This window comes from Genypterus blacodes, unplaced genomic scaffold, assembly GCF_046128005.1.
Source record: "Genypterus blacodes isolate CSIRO-AG114 ecotype Tasmania unplaced genomic scaffold, CSIRO-AGI_Gbla_v1 ptg000022l_1, whole genome shotgun sequence".
Taxonomy (NCBI): Eukaryota; Metazoa; Chordata; class Actinopteri; order Ophidiiformes; family Ophidiidae; genus Genypterus; species Genypterus blacodes.
This window is the reverse complement of record NW_027466835.1, coordinates 6,454,871-6,477,512: the sequence shown is the minus strand read 5'-3', so window position 1 is coordinate 6,477,512 and position 22,642 is coordinate 6,454,871. Positions and strand designations below refer to the sequence as shown.

General features: G+C 45.7%; 1 protein-coding gene across 2 annotated transcripts in view; it reads left to right on the top strand.

Annotated features, from left to right (window-relative positions):
* The window catches only part of spop (speckle type BTB/POZ protein), a 69,849-nt gene extending 63,777 nt beyond the window's left edge, over positions 1 to 6,072 (top strand). For both annotated transcript variants that reach the window (XM_076143290.1, XM_076143291.1), the window contains 3 exons: positions 852 to 974; positions 2,006 to 2,148; positions 5,060 to 6,072. In XM_076143290.1, coding sequence (XP_075999405.1) covers positions 852 to 974; positions 2,006 to 2,148; positions 5,060 to 5,204 — 411 coding nt within the window. In that variant the 3' untranslated portion in view covers positions 5,205 to 6,072. The remainder of the gene's footprint in view (positions 1 to 851; positions 975 to 2,005; positions 2,149 to 5,059) is intronic.
* The last annotated feature ends 16,570 nt before the right edge of the window (positions 6,073 to 22,642 follow it).

Sequence of the window (22,642 nt, the reverse complement as noted above, 5' to 3'; positions counted from 1 at the left end):
CTCCTCTCGCGTGACACCCAAATGTTATTACGCGCCACTGTTTTGCATTTTTTATCACGTTAGCTCTCCAACACGCATTTACTGCTTAGGCGTCAGAAATCACGAGGAGAGAACAGGAGAGAAAACCCCGAGACAGTTATTTTTCCAGGCCAGAATCTGCTTTAACGCCACACACACACAATAGGCGGCGTAGCGTTTAAGTGGCAACTGATTTGGGCCTCTCCTTCTATTGGAGCGGCGTGTTTGTGTTGTCTTTGAGTGGTCAGAGTTGACAGAAATGCACTAAGCTGTCGGTACACCCGCGCTGACCCTGCTAAAATGCCCGCTGGTCACCTTGGCGACGACAAAGCAGCGTTATAATTGGTTTACTGCTTTGTTCCTCTCGGAGTGGAGGGAAAAGGTTCAGGTTACCGCCACTGTGCCAACAAGCGATAAAGCCTACTTTGCTGGCTGCAGGCACTGACAAGGAGTGAATGCTCGGGATTAATTTTCGGGATTCGGCTGTAGAAGAATTAAAAAAAATAAATCTATCAAAATGTAGTTTGGAGTTTTTGCTGAAACGTGTTTGGACTGTTCAGGAGATTCAGGCTTCTTTTCTTTTTTTTTTGTCACTTGGAAGTTGTTTTGTGTGTTGCCACATTTCCTCCTGTCCCCGTGTGTTTGTGTGCACTAAGCAGGGTGAGAGAGTTTAATTCAGGTGAGCTTTTGAATATTCTTCTGGTAAACGTCACTCATGCTATTTGTGGTTGTGAGCGGCTGTCAAAGGCTCCGTCTTTTCCTTCCCTTTGCCTTTTATTATTCCGTTAAACCCGGTGTGTATTATTCTCCCCCCGTCCTCTCCTCCCATTCAGAACCGTGTGGAGATAAATGACGTGGAGCCAGATGTCTTCAAAGAGATGATGTGCTTCATCTACACAGGCAAGGCCCCCAACCTGGACAAGATGGCTGACGACCTGCTGGCTGCGGCTGACAAGGTACAGAGTGTGTGTGTGTGTGTGTGTGTGTGTGTGTGTGTGTCTGACGATCATTTACATACAAGCCAGCATGCATGCATACTGCTTCTGAAACACCTCAGACACCTCAAATGCTCCTCAACCACAACACACTCACAGGTAAACACACACACACACAGGGAAATGTGCGCCTGCCACAGTATGTGTACGCCTGTATCCATGACCGTGCACACACTGTGGGAGGTATAGATAGAGCATACACACAATCACAGTGCCTACCATTCGTCACTGTCTGAAGGAAGCGGCGGCCCCGTCTTCTCAGCGTCGTCTGTCCATTTATCCACACACACAGTTAAATCCTGCGCCTTTCTTAATATTCCAGTCTTCCTCACCTCGTTTTCCACCAACCCGTGAGCTCCTTGTGCCTCCTTGTGTCCTCTGTCGATGCTGTAGAGCCTCAAAAACAGGATCCAGCCCCCATCCCCACACACACACACACACACACACTTTCCTCCCCCCACAGTGCCCTTTTGCGTAACCCGTCTGCCTATGCCGTCTGCAGAAAAGCCGGTGTGATGTGTGTGTCAGCGAGAGAGCACATCTACACACAACGCTACTGAAATCAGCTTTATGCTTACTAACAGACTGGTTTGTTTTATTCAGGCATATTAATGTAAACGTGATTTATCATTTGACTAACCATGGAACCGTGGATGTTAATTCTGGCTATGTATTATTACCTTACCTTACGTGCAGCTCAGTCAAAGGTCCTTTTAGGTCAATTTTGTGCATAAAACAGAAATGAAGAAAAGACACAACAGACAGCACATATTATATTAATATGTATAATATCATTATTGTTAATAGCGTCAAAGCTCTAATAATCACTGTAAAGTATTTGTCTAAAACAGATTTTCCTTTCCACCAATCTGAATTATATTTCACTCTTTTTCTATGCGTTATTTTAACTCCAGTTTGGATTTTGTGCCAGCACTGTTGAGGTAATCTGGTCTTCTTTCTGCCGTTTCCCCACTGCTCTCTGGCGCCTGCAGTACGCTCTGGAGAGGCTGAAGGTGATGTGCGAGGACGCGCTGTGCACCAGCCTGTCCGTGGAGAACGCCGCAGAGATCCTCATCCTCGCTGACCTGCACAGCGCCGACCAGCTCAAAACACAGGCTGTGGACTTCATCAACTAGTGAGTTACTCTGCGCCACCAAGATCCTCCAGCTTCAGCACGGCCTCCCCGCTAACGCACAAACACACGCCCCGACACGCACACACACTTTGCTCTTTGTCACAGGAAGTCATTAATTTGCAGTGGGAGCAATTTTCTCCTCTCAAGACAACGACACTGGGCTGCTGATGTTTCAAGCAGCCTGTTTAGTTTAGATTTAGGTGAGGGCCTGTTAGCAACAATGACTACTTTTTATGTCCTTTGTGAGGTGATTGATCGGGGAGCTGAATGCCCAGTTAGAACAAAGAGCCTTCTCTCAGTCACTGCCGCCGCAGCGCTGCACCCTCCCCTCCCTGAGCCAGGCACTTTTTCCGTGGCATTGTTCACACGTCTGTCCTCGCTTTACTCACTCCCAGTGCCAGATTAAACTAATTGGATGGGTATTTGATTTACACAGTCAGACCCTTACAATGGAACATTTTTTTTTTTTTTTGCCTTTGTTCGGTTACACAAAAGTTCAGAATAGCTGCCGATCACAGCCTACCGTTCATTAAAAGACTAATTATGAAATGTTCCAGTTAATTGCATTATGAGATGAAATTCGGGCGTCACTTTTCATTGTTGTCAGGGCCTGCTGAGCTCGCTGCACAATGATCCTGTTTCAATGCCAGCGGCACATTATGAAGGATTTTCTCGCTAAACTAAATTTAAGTAAGAAAGAATCAGGCGGGAGAAACGAGAATTTGAACGCAACCCAAACCTGCAACCCAAAGAGTGCGGCCTTAAGTAGCCCCAGCGCTAACCCGAGCACGAGGCTACTTTAACCTCTTCCTGCATGATTATTGACCTTTATGAACCCGTAAGTGCGATATGTGGGCGGCGTGCTGCATCACAGAACCCAAACGTGAAATTTTGAAGCCCGTCCAGTCCAGTTTCAAATTTCAAACCCTCACCGTCTTTGCTGATTTACCCCATCCACTTGAGTTACACTTATTTTGGCTCCATTCTCCTTGGCTCTTCTCTCACGTCCCTCCCTCCCTCCTCCACCTCCTCTTCCTCTCTCTGCTGTCCTGTGCATAAGTGCTCCTGTGTGCCCAAGGTGTTCACTAATGCAGATTTCTGCCCCTAATCCCAGTCATTAATTGTGGTTATGGGCGTTATGACAGTTTAATTTGCGACAGTGTTGTTGTTGTGGTGGGGAAATTGGCCACGGGGGACTCTGGCCGGCAAAGCGTTCTCAACCCTCCTCCCGTGGACGCAATCGACAGCAACAAGAGCAACAAAACAAAAATCAATACGGAGGACGAATATAGAAAACAAACGACATAGAGGAACCAATAATCCTCCCAACAGCACCACCTCAACCTCCTTCCAGACCAGTCCGTACAAACAGCTTACACTCATTTAGTCAAGACAATAGCAGTCCTTTTTATCCTCCGTCTGCCTGCTGCTCATTTATTCATCCTCTCCTGGGATGCAGTGGAGAGTAAAGCCACTTAAACTCTCTTTATCCACTTCTTTTTTTGCACAAAAGAGTTTACTTTTTTAGGCTAACAGGAATCTTTAAGGCCTGTAAATTTGCTGTATAAATCACAGTAAGTGGTGTGGAGCTGATATAATGTGAGGCTCTGCTCTGTTAAGGGGGAGCGGATAAGGCTTTTGTTGAGAGTTGTTTTGTGTTTTGTAGCGGCGGTGCTTTGCCTTTCATTACCTCGCACTGGAGGTCATAGTTTCGTCGCTTTTTAATTTACCTCCACGTCACCGCTCCCGTCCCTCCCTCGCTCCCCTCTGCAGACTCATTACTCTCCCTCACCTCCCGCTTTTTTTGTTGTTGTTGTTGTCACTGCTCCCGTCTTCCTCTCCTTCCCCTCCCGCTGCGGCCGCTCTCCCTCGCGCCCTTTTGCCGGCCTGCTGCCTCAGCCAGAGCACGCCGGCCATTACTGTGAGCACGGCTCCACGTCCTCCGCAGAGCGAAGGGTCAGAGGTTGGCTGGAAGTCTGGAGCCGCTGTGTCGAGCAAACACACACACACACACACACACACACACACACACACACACACATCTCTAAAGACACAACATTACCATGAGGTGACATGCAATTTTACACACACACACACACACACACACACACACACACACACACACACACACACACACACACACACACACAGATGCACACATGCTGTTGTTTATTTACACACAATAAAACAGGAAAAATGTCATTAAAGGCCACACAGCGGTGTGCGTGATAGTGCAGCCCAGCACCCTGAGGGGGCCGGGGCAGGGTGCAGATTGCCACAGGGTGAAGCCTCATGGGGGTGTGGACTCATCGGTGGGAGATGCTGACCATGGTTAAGACTCCAAACTTAGAATTATAAGATTTATTTGACTCGTATTGACTTTCTGCCTTCCATTTCAGAAGCTCCTAAAACGCATGGATCATGAATGCACCGAGGTCAAAGTTTGTTGACTGTCAATATCTCATATCGTGAACTTCAACAGCAAACAAAAAATACGAGGCTCCAGTAAACAAGTAAAGGGAATATGCCACGTTACCTTGCACATGAGCGTGATGCAGCTCCCTCCTGACCTAAAGTCAGACTGTGTGTATGTAGATAACACACACTTAAATGAGCTGTCTGCTATCCAGAACCAAGCAGGGAAGAACTGGAGTCTGGTACTTGATAATGTTCCCAGATGTTATTTTGGTTTATTTAGACAAAATGAATTTTATCTGTGAATTTTGGTTTAAAATATGTTGTTGGGAACTTAGGTATGTTTTTATTCATCAAGGTTGAGTTTTAATACAGGTAATAAATAAATAAAGGTAAACTCCACACTAACTTACTTTCTTACTGTAATTTTTAACTTTTCTTCTCTTTCATTCTGTTCTTTCTCTTTCATTTCCCTCCTCCTCTATCTGTCTCTCAGTCACGCAGCAGACGTGTTGGAGACCCCAGGCTGGAAGTCTATGGTGGACTCGCACCCTCAGCTGGTCGCCGAGGCTTATCGCTCTCTGGCCTCGGCTCAGTGCCCGTTCCTGGGCCCCCCGAGAAAACGCCTCAAACAGTCTTAGCGGTCAGGAGGAAGACTCCTGTCCTATCCCTTCAGTGTTCTCCTGTACTGGTGACCTCACTGCTCCTTCGTTCCGGTCCTCCTCTCGGTCCCTACGGCACCTAGAGAAGCCCGAGACTGACGGCCAGGATTTGGTCATACGGTGAGGGGAGAGTTGGACGCACCAACTCTGCAAGGGGCAGAAAAGTGACAGGACTGATGCCGCGCGGGAGCTAAAGCCCACCTGTGGAGAGGCGGGGATGAGATGGCGTCTACATTCTTGTCCCCAATGATGAAGATCTGCAAGATATGAACCTGGAAATTCATGGATCACAAGCTCAAAGCCTCAAATGCCACACACGCTCCAAATACAACTTTGGAACTCCAGACCCTTTTCCTTGTGAGCCGGCCACAGATAGAACAAATCGTCTCAGTAGAAAAGAAGTCGTTCAATAGATTCCCTCAGAATAGATTTCACGTGTTTTCTTGTCGTTCTTTGTGCCGTTTCTCATATTTCAAGTTCAGGTTCAAGTCCGAAGCTGTGTCTGTGGACAAGACGAGCGGAAGAGGATCAATCAACCAAAAGATGCTGGACAATTTTCCCAGTTTATTTTTCCTCTTTATTTATTCACTGTTTGTAGGAAGTGTTGTTTCTTTTCTAGCACCAACAGTCAAGTGTCCCTTAGAAAAGCAAAAAGTCTTTATTTTTGGCTTAATTAAGACAAAGCTTCACACGTTTTCATTTCTCAGACTGTCGTCACATATTGAAGTTGAACTCCCATCTGGATGAAATGTTTTTATCCATCTGTTGAGTGCAGTGTATTCCTCACGGCTGTACATTTGTGAATAATGTTTTGATCTCTGAACATATGAAATACAGTTATTTTACATTTTTGTGGCATGTCGGTGTCTTTTCAGTCCTCCACGCGCCAACATTTCCCTGACGTCGCTGCTGACAGATCTGTGAGTAATTCCAATTCCAAATCTGCTCCCGTCATGATCAAAGTCAATCTCGCTCTTCTATTTCTCACCTCGTGTGATCACTGGGATCATATCAAGCTGTGTTATGCCTAGACTTGTTTGACTCGCTCTTTTGTGGCCTCGCTTTCAGACTGGTTTGGATGTTTCTCTTTGACAGTATTTTAACAGGGACTTTTTGTGTGTGGACCGGAGTCGAGGCCCAGCAGGCTTTAGAGAAGCTCATCTCTGAGCCGAGCAAATCGCCCGGGCTCATGCAGTCAACTCCGGATCCACGGGTCTTCAGGGATACTCTGCCACTGTCCGCACGCTCATCAAACGTAGCGACTGTACTGGACGGAGACGCATCAGCCAGGCTGACCAATAATTCGGGAATCCTTGTGGAGTTGTCTTTCATAACTTGAGATGCAGGTCGGCCCAATTATTATCTGCAGTTAATTTAAGTTATTTAAAGCTAAACTCTGGTGATCGTGTCCGGATTAGACACATATTGGTATCTCATCTTCAGAATAAAGGAAAAATGTAAGTAAAGGTAAAAGCTGAAAGTCTCTGCAGGATTCCCAGGCAAAGTTGTGTTATGTTGTAATGACGCCGCTTTTCTTAGGGACATTTTTCCTGACAACAGCATGCATGTGTTTCTCCACAAAATTCTACTGGCTTTTTTATGTTGTGGGGCACCCGGAATTTACTAAAGGATTGTGATCCATGACAGAATGTTCCAGGGTAAAATGTCGAAGGAATCATTTTCTGAGGCAATTGTGGACATTGTATCTACCTACATGTGTGTTGTTGTTCTGTGGATCATTAGGATCAATGCTATGGAGCTGGTATCTCCAAAATGCTCCAAACTACAAAAAATAACACATTTTCTTAACATTTTTTGCAATTTACAAAATACTAAAATTATTATGATATTGATTTAAATTGATATGGTGAATTGATATGGTTTATGTTCCCTCACTCTGTCTGAGGGAGTTTATGCATTCAGCAACACACACACACACACACACATACACACACACACACACACACACACACACACACACACACCAACAGGCTAAGCTGCCTTTATTTTATTTTTGTATTTATTATTCTATGACTTGCTCTGAGACGTATTGATGCCGCTGTATATGATGGCACATTTGCAGTGTAAAGGCTAGAGAGCGAGAGTTAAGACAGCATCTGCTGTGTCGCAGCTGCTCAGTCCGAACAGAACACTCTTTGAGAGAGAGAGAGCGTCCTTAAACAACCCGTTTTCACTCAGTGGTTACCACGGTGCGGCGTGAAGAGAGAACAGAAGTGGATCAATGTGTTATTTCTCATTAAAACTTTACAAAATGCTGTTGAACGGCTAGAAAGAATCTAAAGAGGGAACATGGAGGTCTGATGGTCCACATTTTATAGTGCCTGGTTGCTCTCAAATAAGCCACTCAGCTAATACTTCTGTGTCTGACAATTTCCTTGTAAAGGTCAAGGTGTGTGTGTATTCGTAGTCGTAAAAAAGTGTTAGTGTGGCAGGCATATGGTGCTGTGTGAGTGGACATGCATGTCTGTCCCTGAGATGAGTTAAGGCTTTGTTAACTTTGCTCCATACTGCTTGTGTGACCTTCATCATGTGATCTGGATTTGGAGATGTCGCATGTTTTTTGTGTTTTTTCAGCTCTGATGAAGTCGGCTTGCGCAGCTAACCTTCTGCGTCTTTGTAAAGATGTGTATGTGTGTTTGTGTGTGTGTGTGTGTGTGTGACTCAATTGGCCTTAGATGAGACAGTCGGGGGCGAGATAGATGGAGCGATACATGTGAAGAGGCGTAGTCGGTTGTTATGCATGCCGTATGCGTCTGTCACTCCCGTCCTCCTCCTCCTTCCTCTCCTGCCTCTGCCCGACTCCCTATCACTCACTCCCCCTTTTATGGGAGAGAGGGGAGTGAGGCATGGCAGGTCAGCGCTATGAATGTGTGTGACAAGCTGTGTCTGTGTCGGCCCACCGCCACTAAAGAGGAGGAAGAGCCGCGTCTTGAGATTGATGCCTGCTGCTCTGCACGGCCCCAGCAGGAGGAGGACAAGGAGGGAGGACAAAGGGAGGAGGAGGGAGGGAAGTGGAACATGTTGGGTGGGGTGTGAGATTTTGTTGGGAGTTTTTCAGTTATTTTGATGACGGCGCCCCCTCTTGACAACAACTCTCTCAAAGAACCTCATTAGCATGAAAATGGCAGTTATTGCTGCACAGGCGTCGGAGCTGCAGCAGCACCCGCAGACTCCTGAGGACACTGGATATGTTGTGGTCCTGGGTGGGAAGCTGGCAGAGCCGACAAATCCGCCCACTCTTACCGGTCGGTCTGAGTACCTGCATGGAGATCACAGGATCGCAAGGTGACTCCTACAGGTGAAAAGAGGCAGGTGCAGGGCGGCAAAAGCACAGAGGGGTCGATATAAGTAGAAAAACAGATCAGTCAGCAAAAATTGTTAGCATCTTCAGTGCTGTGACAAAGTCTTTATCAAATGTTGAAATGTAATGTCTGCCCTCTTTTCCAGAGAAAGGTGGACGCTCATGTTTAGATATGTTATGGGACACGTGTACAGGTTCATCCCTGCAGAAGTGGAGAGGCAACATCCACGTGTGACTTACAACAAGGAGGAACTAAACAGGACTGACCCTGACCATGACCATGACCCTGATCCTGATCCTGACCCTGACCCTGATCCTGACCTTGATCCTGATCTTGATCCTCACCTTGACCCTATACCTCCCACATTCTTCCAGGAGGTGAAGTTCCAGGTATAAATGAATCCTATGTCACCAGAGTAGTCTACCAGACAAAGAAGAAGAAGAAGAAGGTATCTTCTTGTGTAAACCCGAGTCGCTGGGCTTGTAAAAATTAGATGTTTTATCACTCATTTGATTGCTGGGCACCGCAGTCCTAAAACTACAAGCTGTTATCGTTTGGCGGCCATCAAAACAGCATTTAGCGATATAGCATTAATGATACTCTATTATAACCTTTGCGTGGAGATAGTAGACTATATATTCCTCACGTAATCCACTTAGATGTTATCTCTTTTGACAAGCGAGGGGAGCTCAGGCCTTGGGGCGGAGAGATGGAGGGATGAGATGACACGGGTAATGGATGTATGGAGGGACGAAGAGTGATCGGGTGTCATACAGGGCGGATAGGTGCAGACAGATGCGAGTGAAGGAGGGATGCAGGATGGATGGCGAGGGCGCTTCAGACATCGACAGTGTTGAGAGATTTGTCTTCTCTGTAGTCCATTTGTCTTGTCTCTCCTCCTTCGCCGCGTCCGGGCGAATTAAATCTCATAAAACGATTTACTCCTGAGGGATTCGGCCCCCCCGGGTGCGGCCGGCGCCGGCTCGGAAATGTTGGATAGTAAAAATACAGTTTCATGCCACTTTAGTGAAATCTCCCTAAGCCTCCAGGATTAGGCGACGCGTACACACAGCCAACCCAAAGCTAATAACACCGGATGTAACCAAGCCACAGGAGTTGATTCATAGACACACACACACACACACACAGTCACAATTACACATATATATGAGCTGCTAATTGCTTTGTGTTCTCCAATCTGTCCCGTGAACGTGCAGACGTAATATTGTGCTGCTGTGGGTGTTTGCCTGCCTCATAACTGCAGACCAGTGTGGCTCAGGCGAGCTCATATATTAAGATAACCCCGAAACGGAATGGAATTGTATTTCCCCGGCGGTTCAAACGACTTCTGTGGTTGTAAACTGATCGCGGATGAGATTTGGCTTTAATGAAGCAAGACTTATTGTGCACAGTGCAACAGAGGAAGGTACATGACGGTGTTTGTGTGGGTGTGTGTGTGTGTGTACGTGCGTGCATGTGTGTTCATTTGTTTTCTTAACAAGGAGCACCGTTATATATATATTTATATCTATATCTATAGGAGTGTGTGTTTTATTGTGGATGTTATTGTATAACTATTATTCCTACTCGGAGGGTGGGGTGTGTGTGTGTGTGGTGTGTGTGTATGAGGGTGGTGTGTGTGTGTGTGTGTGTGCGTGCGAGGGTGTGTGCGTGCTAGTGTGTGTGTGTGTGTGTCTGAAGGCTGTGATTTATTTTGCCTGAAATAATCAAATGAAAGGTTTTTATTTTGTACTTGTCCCCGGTGTAATTTTTTTCTCAAGGTTGTGTGTTTGTGTGTGTGTGCGTGTGCGTGTGCGTAAGAGTGTCATATTCATCTGTTTATTAGAATGTTCCCCACTGGCCTGGCTGTAATGAGACCTGTGGAGCCAAGATGGAGTTGAACTCATCAGGACAACACACACACACACACACACACACACACACACACACACACACACACACACACACACACACACACACACACACACACACACACACACACACACACACAGCAAGAGGCAGCAGGGAATAGAGAGTAACCTAGGCCAGAGGAAACAAGGTTCCTCTGATGATCCACACACACACATGCATCATTTTCCCCAATTTTTGTCCGACTCCACTTATGGCTGTCCAACATAATGAAAGCAGGAACAAAAGACAAATGAATGGAGACGGATTCACCCAAACAATGTGAGACAAATGTGACTAAGACTAATGAGCGTTAGATTGAAATGACAAAACAAATGACCTGGAACAGGTTCTGTTGCCCAGAAAGCTGTAATTTAATAAAGAACGAACTTGAGCTAAAGGTACTGAAACTTAGATTAGCGGGCAAATGGTAACTTTCTCTGGATGATGTCATTGGAAATGTCTAATAATAATAATACATTTATTTATAATGCTGTAGACCAATCCACAGCTACTCGAGTGAAAACCGTCAATTTTAGGCACTGCCTCTTTAAGGCCTTGTCCCAAAGTGCCTGCTATGTCAGGCCAAACACACACACACACACACACACACACACACACACACACACACACACAAACTGATCATAATCATGTTTTCTGGGCAGCTCAGGGCCTCAGTTTGTCTTTCTGGTTTCACTTCCTGTCTACATTTCACAAGAAACTCGATGGGGAAATGACAAAAAGCATCATATCACATCTTTAAAACAACAGCGTTCACGTGAAAGAGCGAGGGAAGTAATCAGGGACAGTGTGATGGAGGTCTGGGCGAGGAGAGAGCGACAGAAGGAAGCAGAGAGACTTGAAACAGGCTGGTGTTATGAGCTCCATTTGTTACCTGTGCATGGGTAAATGAAAGCTCTTTCTTAGCCTCGTTAGGCATGATGCAGTGCCTCAGCCGGCGGCACGGCGCTGATTAAAATTCACCCTCCGGAGTTTGAGAAAGCAGCTCGCTGAGGCTGCACTCCTGCTGCACACCCAGAGCAAATGGGCCGAAAGGTCACGGCTGGGCGACCCCCACGACCATGCCTTATTTATTTAGCCCTATACCTGCCAGTGGAACAGAGGGAGGGGAGGAGATCTTTATCCTCCATCAGGGGCTGTGTGCCATTGTTATTCCTCCTCTGACACTCTGCTGCTCCCTGGATGATCAATACAGCACAAGAGACAAATGCTGCTTTGATGTTTTGACGCACTTTCACCGAAGTAAATTTGTTTCGATGCTGTTTTGTTCCCTGGGGTTTGAGCTCAGGCGTCCATCCAAATGACGCAGCCATGCATTCAAGTCGTCTCTCAAAGCCCACATCATCATCATCCTCATCCTCTGAACTCAATCTGAATTGCACAGTAATATATTGGTTGATTTTTTGTTGGTTGTAGTCGAAGTTGATTGACCGAACCGAGGGATGAATGAGTGTGTGAACGGTCCGTCCACCCTGTGCTGCTTTGGGGTCCTGTGGTGTAAACCCACACACACACCAGGGCGATCAGGACCCGTTGCCACTTGTTGACGTCATATTTCAGGATATCTGCTCCCAAAGTTGGAGTTTCCTGCGTGGAAAATCATCCAGTCAACCTCTGAGTGAACACAGGCTGTCGCAGCGTTTGATGAGTTTGATCCCCTGAGGAGATTTTTGACTTTGCTTTCCTCGCTCCTCTGATATTCTCCCGCCTTCCTTTGTGTTCTTTTGCATCACACCTTCTTCCCGTCTCCGCTCCTCTCATCCTCGCTCCCTCTCCGGGCCGACCTCTCTCCTCTGTCCTTTTCCCTCCACTGTCCCGCCCCGGGCTGCTCGTCTCTCCCTCCAGCCTTCCTCATCTCCATTTGCTTCCTCTCTCTTGTCTCTCTGCTCTTTCCTTGTCTCCTTTTCTCTCTCTTTCTCTCTCTTTCTCTCTCTCTTTTCCCCCCTTTGGTTCACCGTGCAGGTCCAGCAAGGTGTAATTGGGTTGCGCTCTGTTAGAGAGCTGCTGGGAGAAGAGCTTTAATCTTTAGTCTCGCTCAAAATGTAAAGCGAAGGCTGGAGGCTTCTGGCCACAGCAGAGATTTTACCCCTTTCCCACACTCAATCACACACACTCACACACACCCCCGTATGCATATTCACCTTCCTTTCTATAAGTGGATTAGCAGTCGGACACTACTGTATGTATTTGCATGCATGAGAGAATCTTAAGAGCACAGAAGGCTCACATAGGCCTGAGAAAGGAGGATTACAAGGAGGGTTGGCTCTCCTCACGCATGGATCTCTGCACCATGATGGACCGCTTTCACGTCTTGTCGCGGGCTCATGTGATTAACTTGTTGCGAGGCCACGGCGCTAGGCTAGCGCAGTATAAAAGGTTAGAGGAGTGATGCAGGCTGGGGGAGCGCAAGGAGAGTGGCTGCACCGGTAGCTACTGTTAAGTTAGTAGTGTCGTGTCAGCTCTATGAAAACGTATAGATTACATACAAACTAAACGCTGCGGTGGCCATTTCCTTTTTTGAGCGCCGCCGCTTACACTTTCCATTCCAGCGTGTGACGTGTGTGTGTGTACATGCTGCTTCTGCCCGCAGCAAGTAAAGCGCATTATTGCTCTCCAGGTGGTGTGTTGACTAGATAATGAGTGTTGAGGTAATTGATTGGGGGTTGTAATTAGTGGTTAGCTGTCACTGATTAATCACAGTCCAGCCCCTCCGCCGCCATCGTCTCGGGGTCGCACGTTAATTTCGGGTGCTCGTTTTTCGCCTCAGCAGGCAACGTTTGTGCCGTCGCTCCAACGTGGCGGCGTGCCTCTGAACCCAAGGTGACAATCTCGCAGGCGCACATTTCTCAGTTTATTTGCTGTTTTCTCCGTCCCTTTGAACGTTTTCACATCTATTCACCTTCCCGCCGCGTCCTTCCTCCTCGTGTGTAGTCGGGCTCATTCTCTCACTGACACCCTGCTATCCCCTCCATCTGTCATATTAAGAATATATAAATAAATGAGAACACACGGCTCTGCTCAGGACTCAGAGCCGTCCCATTGTCATCTGTGATTAGTGCCGCTTTGTCAAATTAGCCTGTTTTAATCTCACAATTAAATGATTTACTAAGTTTTTCAGTAATATCAGATGGAACTTTTGTAAGTGACTCATTTGTATGCCAAAGCTCGCGAAAATCGTTTGTGTTAATAGGATAATTTCCGTCGCTAATCAGCAACTTTTCCTCAGATGAAGTTCTGCAGGATCTCTGTGCTAAGCAAAGGAGCTTTCTGCTACATCTCCAGATTACTGACTGATAGCTGAGACAGAGCTACGTGTGTGTGTGTGTGTGTGCGTGTGTGTGTGTGTGTGCGTGTGTGTGTGTGTGCGTGTGCGTGCGCGTGTGTGTGCGTGTGCGTGTGTGTGTGTGTGTGTGTGCTCTATGCCAGGCAGACAAGTATAGATGTAAATATGAATGTGAATTTATTAAATGTTCAATCAAACCTTAAATCTTATGTTTTATATTTGTTTGTTATTTGCATAGACAGGGACCTGTGGCCTGTCGGGCTGTTTGCAGGCTTTTGGATGGACTCGAGCTTGGCGGTGTCATGGTTACAGGCATTATCCCCACAATAGCTTGACCTTCTATGGTTTGGGACAGTATGTATACCTGTGTGTGTGTGTGTGTGTGTGTGACTGAAAATCCCTCATTTCGCCACTGTGCAAAGAAACACCAGCATGATGTATGAGGTCACTCGCCCTTCAAGAAGCTTTTGCTCGATCCGCTTTTATCCCACTTGCTGTTCCTCTCTCTCACTCACACACACACACACACACACACACACACACACACACACTGTCCATGCAGACAACACAGCCTCATAAATGTAACAAGCATGCACATAGCACAAAGGTCACTCTGAAAGACGTGTGTGTGTGTCAATCACTCAGCCCGTTACCCGTCATTAGCGGGATCGGGATGCACGGGCTCGCTGGGAAACGGGAGCTGCTGGTACGACTCTTCTCCCACGACCTCATGAATTCTTCAGCGTCCCGATTGCTTTTCTCCGCAGACGTCCCGGGGTCGCTCTCAGATGAGCTGATGGGTCTGAGCCGGAGTCATCACGCATTCCCATCACTCCTGAGTCAGACTGGTATGAATCAAGCGCCTCTCACCTTGTTAGAAATTCCATCAGAAACCTAAAGTTGATGGTATTTTGCTTGTTTTCGGTGCCACTTTATTCCTTTGTTGAAATTGGAGCATTTATGCATTTACAAAGCACGCCTTGACATTTTCTCGTCTTCACAGGATCTCGATTGCGAAGGGAGAAAGAAGCGTAGCTGAGCGGATAGCATCCAGCCGTGTCGCCCAGGTCTGGCACTTTCTTGTTTATTTGATAAGAAAATAAAGTGGTCAATCTGTAAGAGAGCTCCGTGAGAGGTCATTTACGTAAAGACATCCACTTTCTCTGAAAGCGGCTCTGATGAAACAATGTTCAGAGCTCACAGAGAGCAAAGGCAACAAACAAAGGAGCCTGCAAATCCTTCACAATGGAAGATGACAGTGGAACAGAATTTGTGCTTCTTCAAGTTCCTCCTCATTTGAATTAGAAGGACTTCACTGCCTTGAGTGTGTGTGTGTGTGTGTGTGTGTGTGTGTGTGTGTGTGTGTGTGTGTGTGTGTGTGTGTGTGTGTGTGTGTGTGTGTGTGTGTGTGTGTGTGTGTGTGTGTGTGTGTGTGTGTGTGTGTGTGTGTGTGAGTGGCCCCATTTCCAAAGCATCCACTGTTCACTGAGATGAATTTTGTTTAATGATAGATCTTTTAAAAGGAAATAGCAGTGGTGTGTTGTGTTTACATGCCGCATCACGGTGAGATCCAAAGTGAATAAATAAGCGAAGACGTAACAGCCAGCGTAGCGGCGAAAAGGTGCGAGTGCAACGACGGGGATAATAATCGCTGCTTGGCTGTTGCTTTAGTCGATGATTGCGAAGATGACGCCTCGTCTGGCTGAGCTGCTAGTGTGGAACTGCAACTGTTAACTGCTAACTGGTCTGTGCTTCCAGAATGGACTTGCTTTTTCCCCCAACATTGAATCTAGAAAATTTGATTCTAAATAGGATTTCAGAACAAAGACTTTGAAAATATTGTTAAAAATCTTTTCCTTTGATTCCAGATTCATTGAAATCTCCATTAGGACTGTAGGAAACGTGTTTGTGTGACCTTGTGTTCTTTTTCCTTTTCCTCAACTTTACTTTCACAAATTCTGCAGACAAAACTCACATCCCTGTTTGCAAAGGATCATTGTTCTTAAACATCTCTCGCACTAAGCAACAACAACAACAACAACAACAACAATAATCAGTATCCACAACACCTTCTATAACACCACGACTGCTTCCCCCATGACTCCTGGGAACGCGTTAATAAACAGCCGGCTGCATGACACGTACTACAAAGGAGTAACAGTGGGTAGAGGCTGTGAAGAGATGATGGCGGAGGACTTCACAAGTGTTTCTCTGGGCTGTGCACATGCAAACATATATGTGTGAGTGTGTGTGTGTGTGTGTGTGTGGTGAGTCAGCAGTATGTGACAGTTTTAGCTGCTCGAATCTCCAACATCTGTGCTGCCTGTCAGGAAGTTCACGTAGACTCTGAAGTAGAAGAAGTGTCTTGTATGTGCTAATTTGCATCGTGTTTCTGTATCTACTTAACATACGATATACCCGCATCGGGTGTGTTGTATGTTAAGTAGATACAGAGTTACAGGTGTAACTTCTCACGCCTCATCGGACGATGTTGACGCTGTGGCCGTGATTCTTCTGAAGTTTCTTGCCACCACTTTCTAACTTTCAATTCTTTCAGGCAGCATATTCGTCCTCCAGCTGTAAAGTCTGTTGCATTTTAATTCCATGTGGTTGAAAAACGGTCAGATTTAGCATCTAAATGTGTTTTGCTGTTGGATGTTCTTACTGTAAATGCAGTGTCATCTCACTATTCTTTCCTTTGAAGCTGCAGTGATCCAATAAAGCAGTTAAGATAATTTAGAGAAACATGATACAATCGGTGTGTTCTCCAGGATGCAGGCGTCTTGTTGTTTGTGTTTCTGCAGAGCTGACCTCTTCTGTAGTCACTTTGCGGTATTCCGTCTCAAAAAACAGAAGCTACATAAACAAATGTAGCTCTTCCAGCTGAAGCTCAACAGATCTGAAATCGTTTTTGCAGATTTTTCACTTTCTTGTTTTGAAACATTTGCAACGCTACGCACAAAACAAGCACATCCACTCCTACTCTTCCTTACCACAGCACCTCTGTGCACGCTGAAGGAAAACACTCTGTTTGAAGTGCTGTTTCTTACGACTCCTTCTTGAAACACAAGCTCTGTTCTGACCGGGCAGCCCGCCCATGGACTGTGAAACACTGTGTGGGTGTCTAATTGTGTGCGTGGGCCGGCAAATACATATGTGTCTCATAATGACATAAACATGTTATGACAGGAAAGGAACAAAGTGAAATGAGGCTTTCAGGGCAGCAGCTTCAGCAGCTATGGGTTTGACTTCCTTCATGTGTTTGTGCTGCGTGAAGTCTACACGCACAATTTCAATTGTGTAACGTTTCCTGTGTGTTGCATGAATGTGTAACATGTAGTCCATGGGAAACAGCAAATTGTCAGGGAATTATTCTGTGTGTAATTCCTGTATTATGTCTGTACTGTACATACCTTAAATGGTGTGATTTCACTGCGGGACATGTTGCTATGCTATTAGAAGTAAATTGACACACACACACACACACACACACACACACACACACACACACACACACACACACACACACACACACACACACACAAAGGTTTCCTGTTTGCTGCAAAAACCGAAGTGGTTAGAAGCCTAAATGTGTTTATGCTATATTCTATACAGAGACGCTCCTTTGTGTTTCCTTTGTTTTGTTTTGTACAGGCCGGGGGCTGGCGATATGAGACCACCGTCCATCGGCCCTCAAGACTAAATGATATTGGTCCACACTGGGGGTCTTTAGTGATAAAGGTGGTAATAAAATAAAGATGAGACTGGGCCTGCGATATTTACACAGGGACGATGCGATTACTTGAGGAGTGTTTGTTCTGCTATAAAGCACTTGGATTGTGATGAAAAGTGCGGGGAAGATATTAAACCTGAACCATTTTGTAAAAGGCCACCCTTTGCCATCCGCATCTGCCTCCCAGAGAACCTTGGTGTCATGTAAATAAAGAGTGAAAGGAAGAAGGATGATTGCTTTAGAGTGCGAGGGACGGCGAAAGGACAGAGGAGGGGCAGCTAGAAAAAGAGGGGAAAAATGTGTCGGCGAGATATATAGAGATATATACAGAGGGAGGGAGTAAATGGGATCTTCTGAGAAATGAAGGATGAAGGACGGCATATTGAAAACCTGGGAGTGAAAGCGTTGAGGCTGGGCTAAAGATGAAATGTGAGTCTCTGGCTCTGTATTCGGGGCAGTGCCGGGTTGGCTGTGTGGCCAGACGCAGATCCAGATCCAAGGTGCCGCTCACACACACACACACACACACACACACACACACACACACACACACACACACACACACACACACACACGCTTTCCTCCCATGCGAGTACGGCTGTTCCCATAACGTTTCTCTGCTTCAGTACACACCAAACCGCTTCGAGCAGGATTCATCTGATCACAATCTCCACCCAGGGTTAAGCCACAGTCCACATGAAAATATATAACCACGAATATCATCTTCATAAGTCTGTAATAACGCCATAAAAGCACGATTCTTTATATGTAATATCAGTAATGGTTCGTAGTCTTATATTATTTTAAGAGCTGCAATGTTTTTAAAGCCTCCATGGCCGAGGGGTTGTAAAATGGAAAAACTGTTAATGTTACAGCATGGAGAGACGTTAAAGATACGAGGATCCAACAACGCCAGTGGTTATTCCATCCTACATTTATTACAGCAAGATCTGAAACTTTTCGGACCGCCTCTGAGCAAACCCAGACATGCAAACGCCGCCTCGCCAAATGTAAGAGAAATCACAGAAATCCCCCACGTGAGCGTCTGCGCTATAATGATGGTGAGAAGTTTCAAGTATGAGTGTGAAAATCTGATGACACCCACATAGAACGTTCAATGTAGGTTGTTTCCCATAGTTTGGAAATGTTCAACATGAATCTTAAACTGCAAGAGGACAAACTAGCGATGTCTTAATGATGCCTGTTTGATCTGTGAGTCACTCGCAGCATATTAAACTGATAGAACCTATTTTGATTTGCTGTAGAAATTCACAAGGTTTCCGAGTTCCACTACTGGAGTACCAGTGGGCCAAGCCAAGTTTACTTATAAAGCACATTTAAAGGCAAAAATGGGCTATTGTAGGGATGGAATATGCAGTTATGATTTCAGATGAGATTTGAAATACTTCATAGAAGAGGCATTTTGATATTTTTAATATGAAGGTTGAAAGTGTTAATAGTTATGGAGCATGGATGCCTTCTAGCTTCAAACACCTCTCAGTGACCTTGAAATGGAGTGGTGGCAGAGGAGGTCAGGAATAATTGATGGTGCCCATTTAAAGCAGGAGAACATCTCTGAACAACTAACAGGCGTTTAGTGTAGGGAAGACATAATGGGCATCATGTGGTCACCTTTGCCGGCACGGATTGCACCGAGTTGTTGGCGAGCTCGTAAGTAACGGACTGACTCCAGTGTACAGAGAATTGCAAAAATATGAAAAGATGATATAAAAGTATTAATTAAAATTTAATTGTCTTTGATGAACAACTGGCTGCTTGAATTTATAGGTGAGTAAAGCTGAGTGTCATCAGTGTAAAGATGAAAGTAACATACCTTGTGTTTTTAGTCATAGGACTCGAGAGGGAGCAAGCACAGTGAGACTTGGACCGGGCCCAGAATCGATCCCTGAGGGACACCGCAAGTGAAACAGGGAGAGGAGGAAGAATGGATTCCAATGCTGACAATGTGGAGGTATGACCAGTCTGAGAATCACTGATTTGTTGTATTCTATTCCGTCTTTACTGTAAATAGATGAGCCAAGTGATAACATCTGGTCTTCATTCATTATGCTCATTAAAGAGGTGCCTCTGTCACAATTGCAGCAGATGTTTGATGAAGGCCTTATTTAAGTACAGCATATATTATTTGGAGTAGTTAGATAAACTACTCCTACACTTGATGGTGCACAAATTGACTTAGTTCTGGTTGACTCCCCTCACTCAGAAGTGCTCTCTCAGTAATGTTTTTAATTATAAACACTGCAGGTATACGTTTACATAAATGATTTAATGAGTTTGACTTTTAGAGAAAAATAACCAGTCAATAATTGGAATAAGGCAGACTGATTTGATTCCTGCATTTACATCAACGATGTAAACAAACCTTCAACAGCAACTGAAACTTAAATTGAGTTCTTCTTTGGAGTTTGTCCACGTATTAACGGCCATTCCGATGTTGTGTTCTCAGTTTTGCTAGTGTACGTTTGGCTTACAGAATTATTGATACCCATCCAGAGAGGCGAGTTTGCAGTGTTTGACCTGGAAAGCTTCCACTCAGCAGGTTTACCATATCTGAATTGCAGCAGCTGGTGTTGTGGACCAGTCAGGGTCCAGCGATTTCTCTGCCAATGAGCACTTCGTCCTTAAATGTATTCAATAAATATCCTCTTAGCTTAACCAAATTTTGTAAAACATCATTAAGAGCATTATCTGAGTCTCTATACATGACGTAGACGGAGCAAAATGGGACTCTAAGTGCACAGAGGCAGCTTGACATCTTGAATTATGTACTGTTGTTTCCATAAAGGTCCTGCCCGAATTAGAAAGCCTAAGTGGAAACGTTCGGGGTCACTAAAAGTGTCTTGTAGTAGTTTGGGGGTCCGTGCACCGGGGCCACTTCCTGGGGCTTGAAGGTCACAGTGCTCCACCAGAGCTAAAAGCTACGCGGTCATTTTTGCCCCGCTAATAGAATTAGCAGGCCATCTGTTTTCATACAGTGTGCCAGCCCGGAACCCCTGCTAATTATGTTATAATATCCCATTCAACGGCAGTGGTCTCTTTAATATTCCCCCAGCAAACACTCCGGGGGCAGGCTCCAATAAAAGCAGGTGGCTGGAGATGGAGATGCAGAAACACAAACCCACGTGCTCTGTTCTAATGAAATAACACTGTAGCTGAAAGTGTATATCTTACACCGAACTGGGAAATATGTTCAGAGACTGAGCCATGTTGCCAGGCGACTGCTGCCTGGAATGGTGTGCGTGTCTGCGGTGACAGACAGATGGATGGAGGACGGACGTGGTGAAGCCAAGAGGCTGGATTTACAGCCTCTGAAGTCTATATGTGTTCGTCTGGAGGAGAGTGTTGTTCCTCGGATGTTGTCACTGCGACTGTGATAGCGCGGCGTTCGCAATGTCACACTTAAACACATCAGGGGAGGTGAACAAAGGCGTTTAATAATCTGGCTGAGAGTTGTCTCCTCTGTAAAGTGCTATTATTACTCCTCACACAGCAAACATTGTGTAAAATCTGTCCGCTGTTACAGTTTAATTATTGGGATATTCTGTGCTTCCAGCGGCCGTCCTTGTTTACACTGTCGGCGGTTTGTAATCTGACTTTTTTTTTCCGCCGGCTTTGTTTTGTTGTCGTCTCCTCGCCGTACCCTTGTGTTTGCAGATTGACCTTGCTCCAGACAAAGTGAGACAGAAGACTCAACCGAGCGCTCACAGTGCGCCTCATTAAATTAGAGCACTGTCAGAGGGGAGTTGAAATAATGCCGCTACGCCCATTGTCTGTCCCCGCTTTGTCATCTGAATGAGGCCTGTTATATTTCCCTTTCTTTCCTCGACAACGTAACCACCGATGCTGTTCACACACAAACACACACACGCACACAACTTTAAGCTCTCAGTCTGCAGCATCACTCTGACAGCAAGCATCTCGGCTGTCTGCGGTTCTTACCTGGAGCTGTGCAGGAGGATGTTTGTGTCGTCCGATTGTTTATCATACATCCATCTGGGCGTGGGCGAGGCTGCTACGGAAACCCAGTATACTGTGCACTTGAAATTAGATTTGTGCTTGCATAAGATGATATTATCACGCAAATACACAAACACACTGTGGCATTGAATTACAGCAATAAAAACCAAGAGGGACGTTATTACAGGATGTATTTATGAAGACGGGAAGGAGCGATCTCAAGGGTGCTATGGATGTCGTCTAACGCTAACAAATGCATCAGTGCTACCTGACAGAGGTTTAGACGCACACAAACAAACAGAAGAAAACAGTGTGCTTGCTAACGAGCTGTGGTGTCTCATCACGTGTTGGGTCACTAACTAAGAAAGCAACCAGCTAACTGTGAGTATGGGAAGTAGTTTAAGTATAAGATGAAACGGGGACCCGTACGGGAGGACAGAGACGGTTTATCTCCACAAACATGGCGTCTGCTAAACGTGAACAAATTGCCCGCTGATTAACACGTCAGCAAACTGGCCGCAGCGTCGGCCTCGCTGCTCTACGGCGATACTACACGGACAGAGAGATAAGACAAAGGGAAAGGGAAAATTAATATCCCTCTGAAGCTGAAGGAAGATGTGCTACATTATTATGCTGCTTGGGTATCCGTGAGTCTGACCAGTTGTGCTTGATTGGGATTTCTCCCCTGAGGCAAAAGACCCTCTAACAGGATTCAAGGCTTTAGCCTCCTGTCAGACGCCTGTCTGTAATTTGTGATTACAGCACGAGTAGAAGAGGTGGCAGGGATTAATTCAATCCAACACACCAATCTGATTCCTACATTTGCATATTAATGAGAATTATTGCAGCGTTGCAGGCAGGTGGCCAGGGAGACGATGGTTAAAAAGTTGGAGATTTTTAAATGTTCTGCTCCTGCTTGTGTGTGATGATTTTGGGAGTCAGTGTGTGGTTTGGGTTTATAAAGTGTTACTGTTGGTACTGTTTCCCCCCCGCCGCCGTCTTCTACATTATCTCATTGTGAACATTGAGCCTGAGTGAGACTCAAGTAGATAATTTGTTTCAAAGCTGTATTTTTATATATCGCAACACAAAACTGCACAAAGGAGGAGGTGAAAGCGCTTCTATCCATTTGATGCATAACAAGGAGAAAGAAAACAATCTCAGGCAGGAG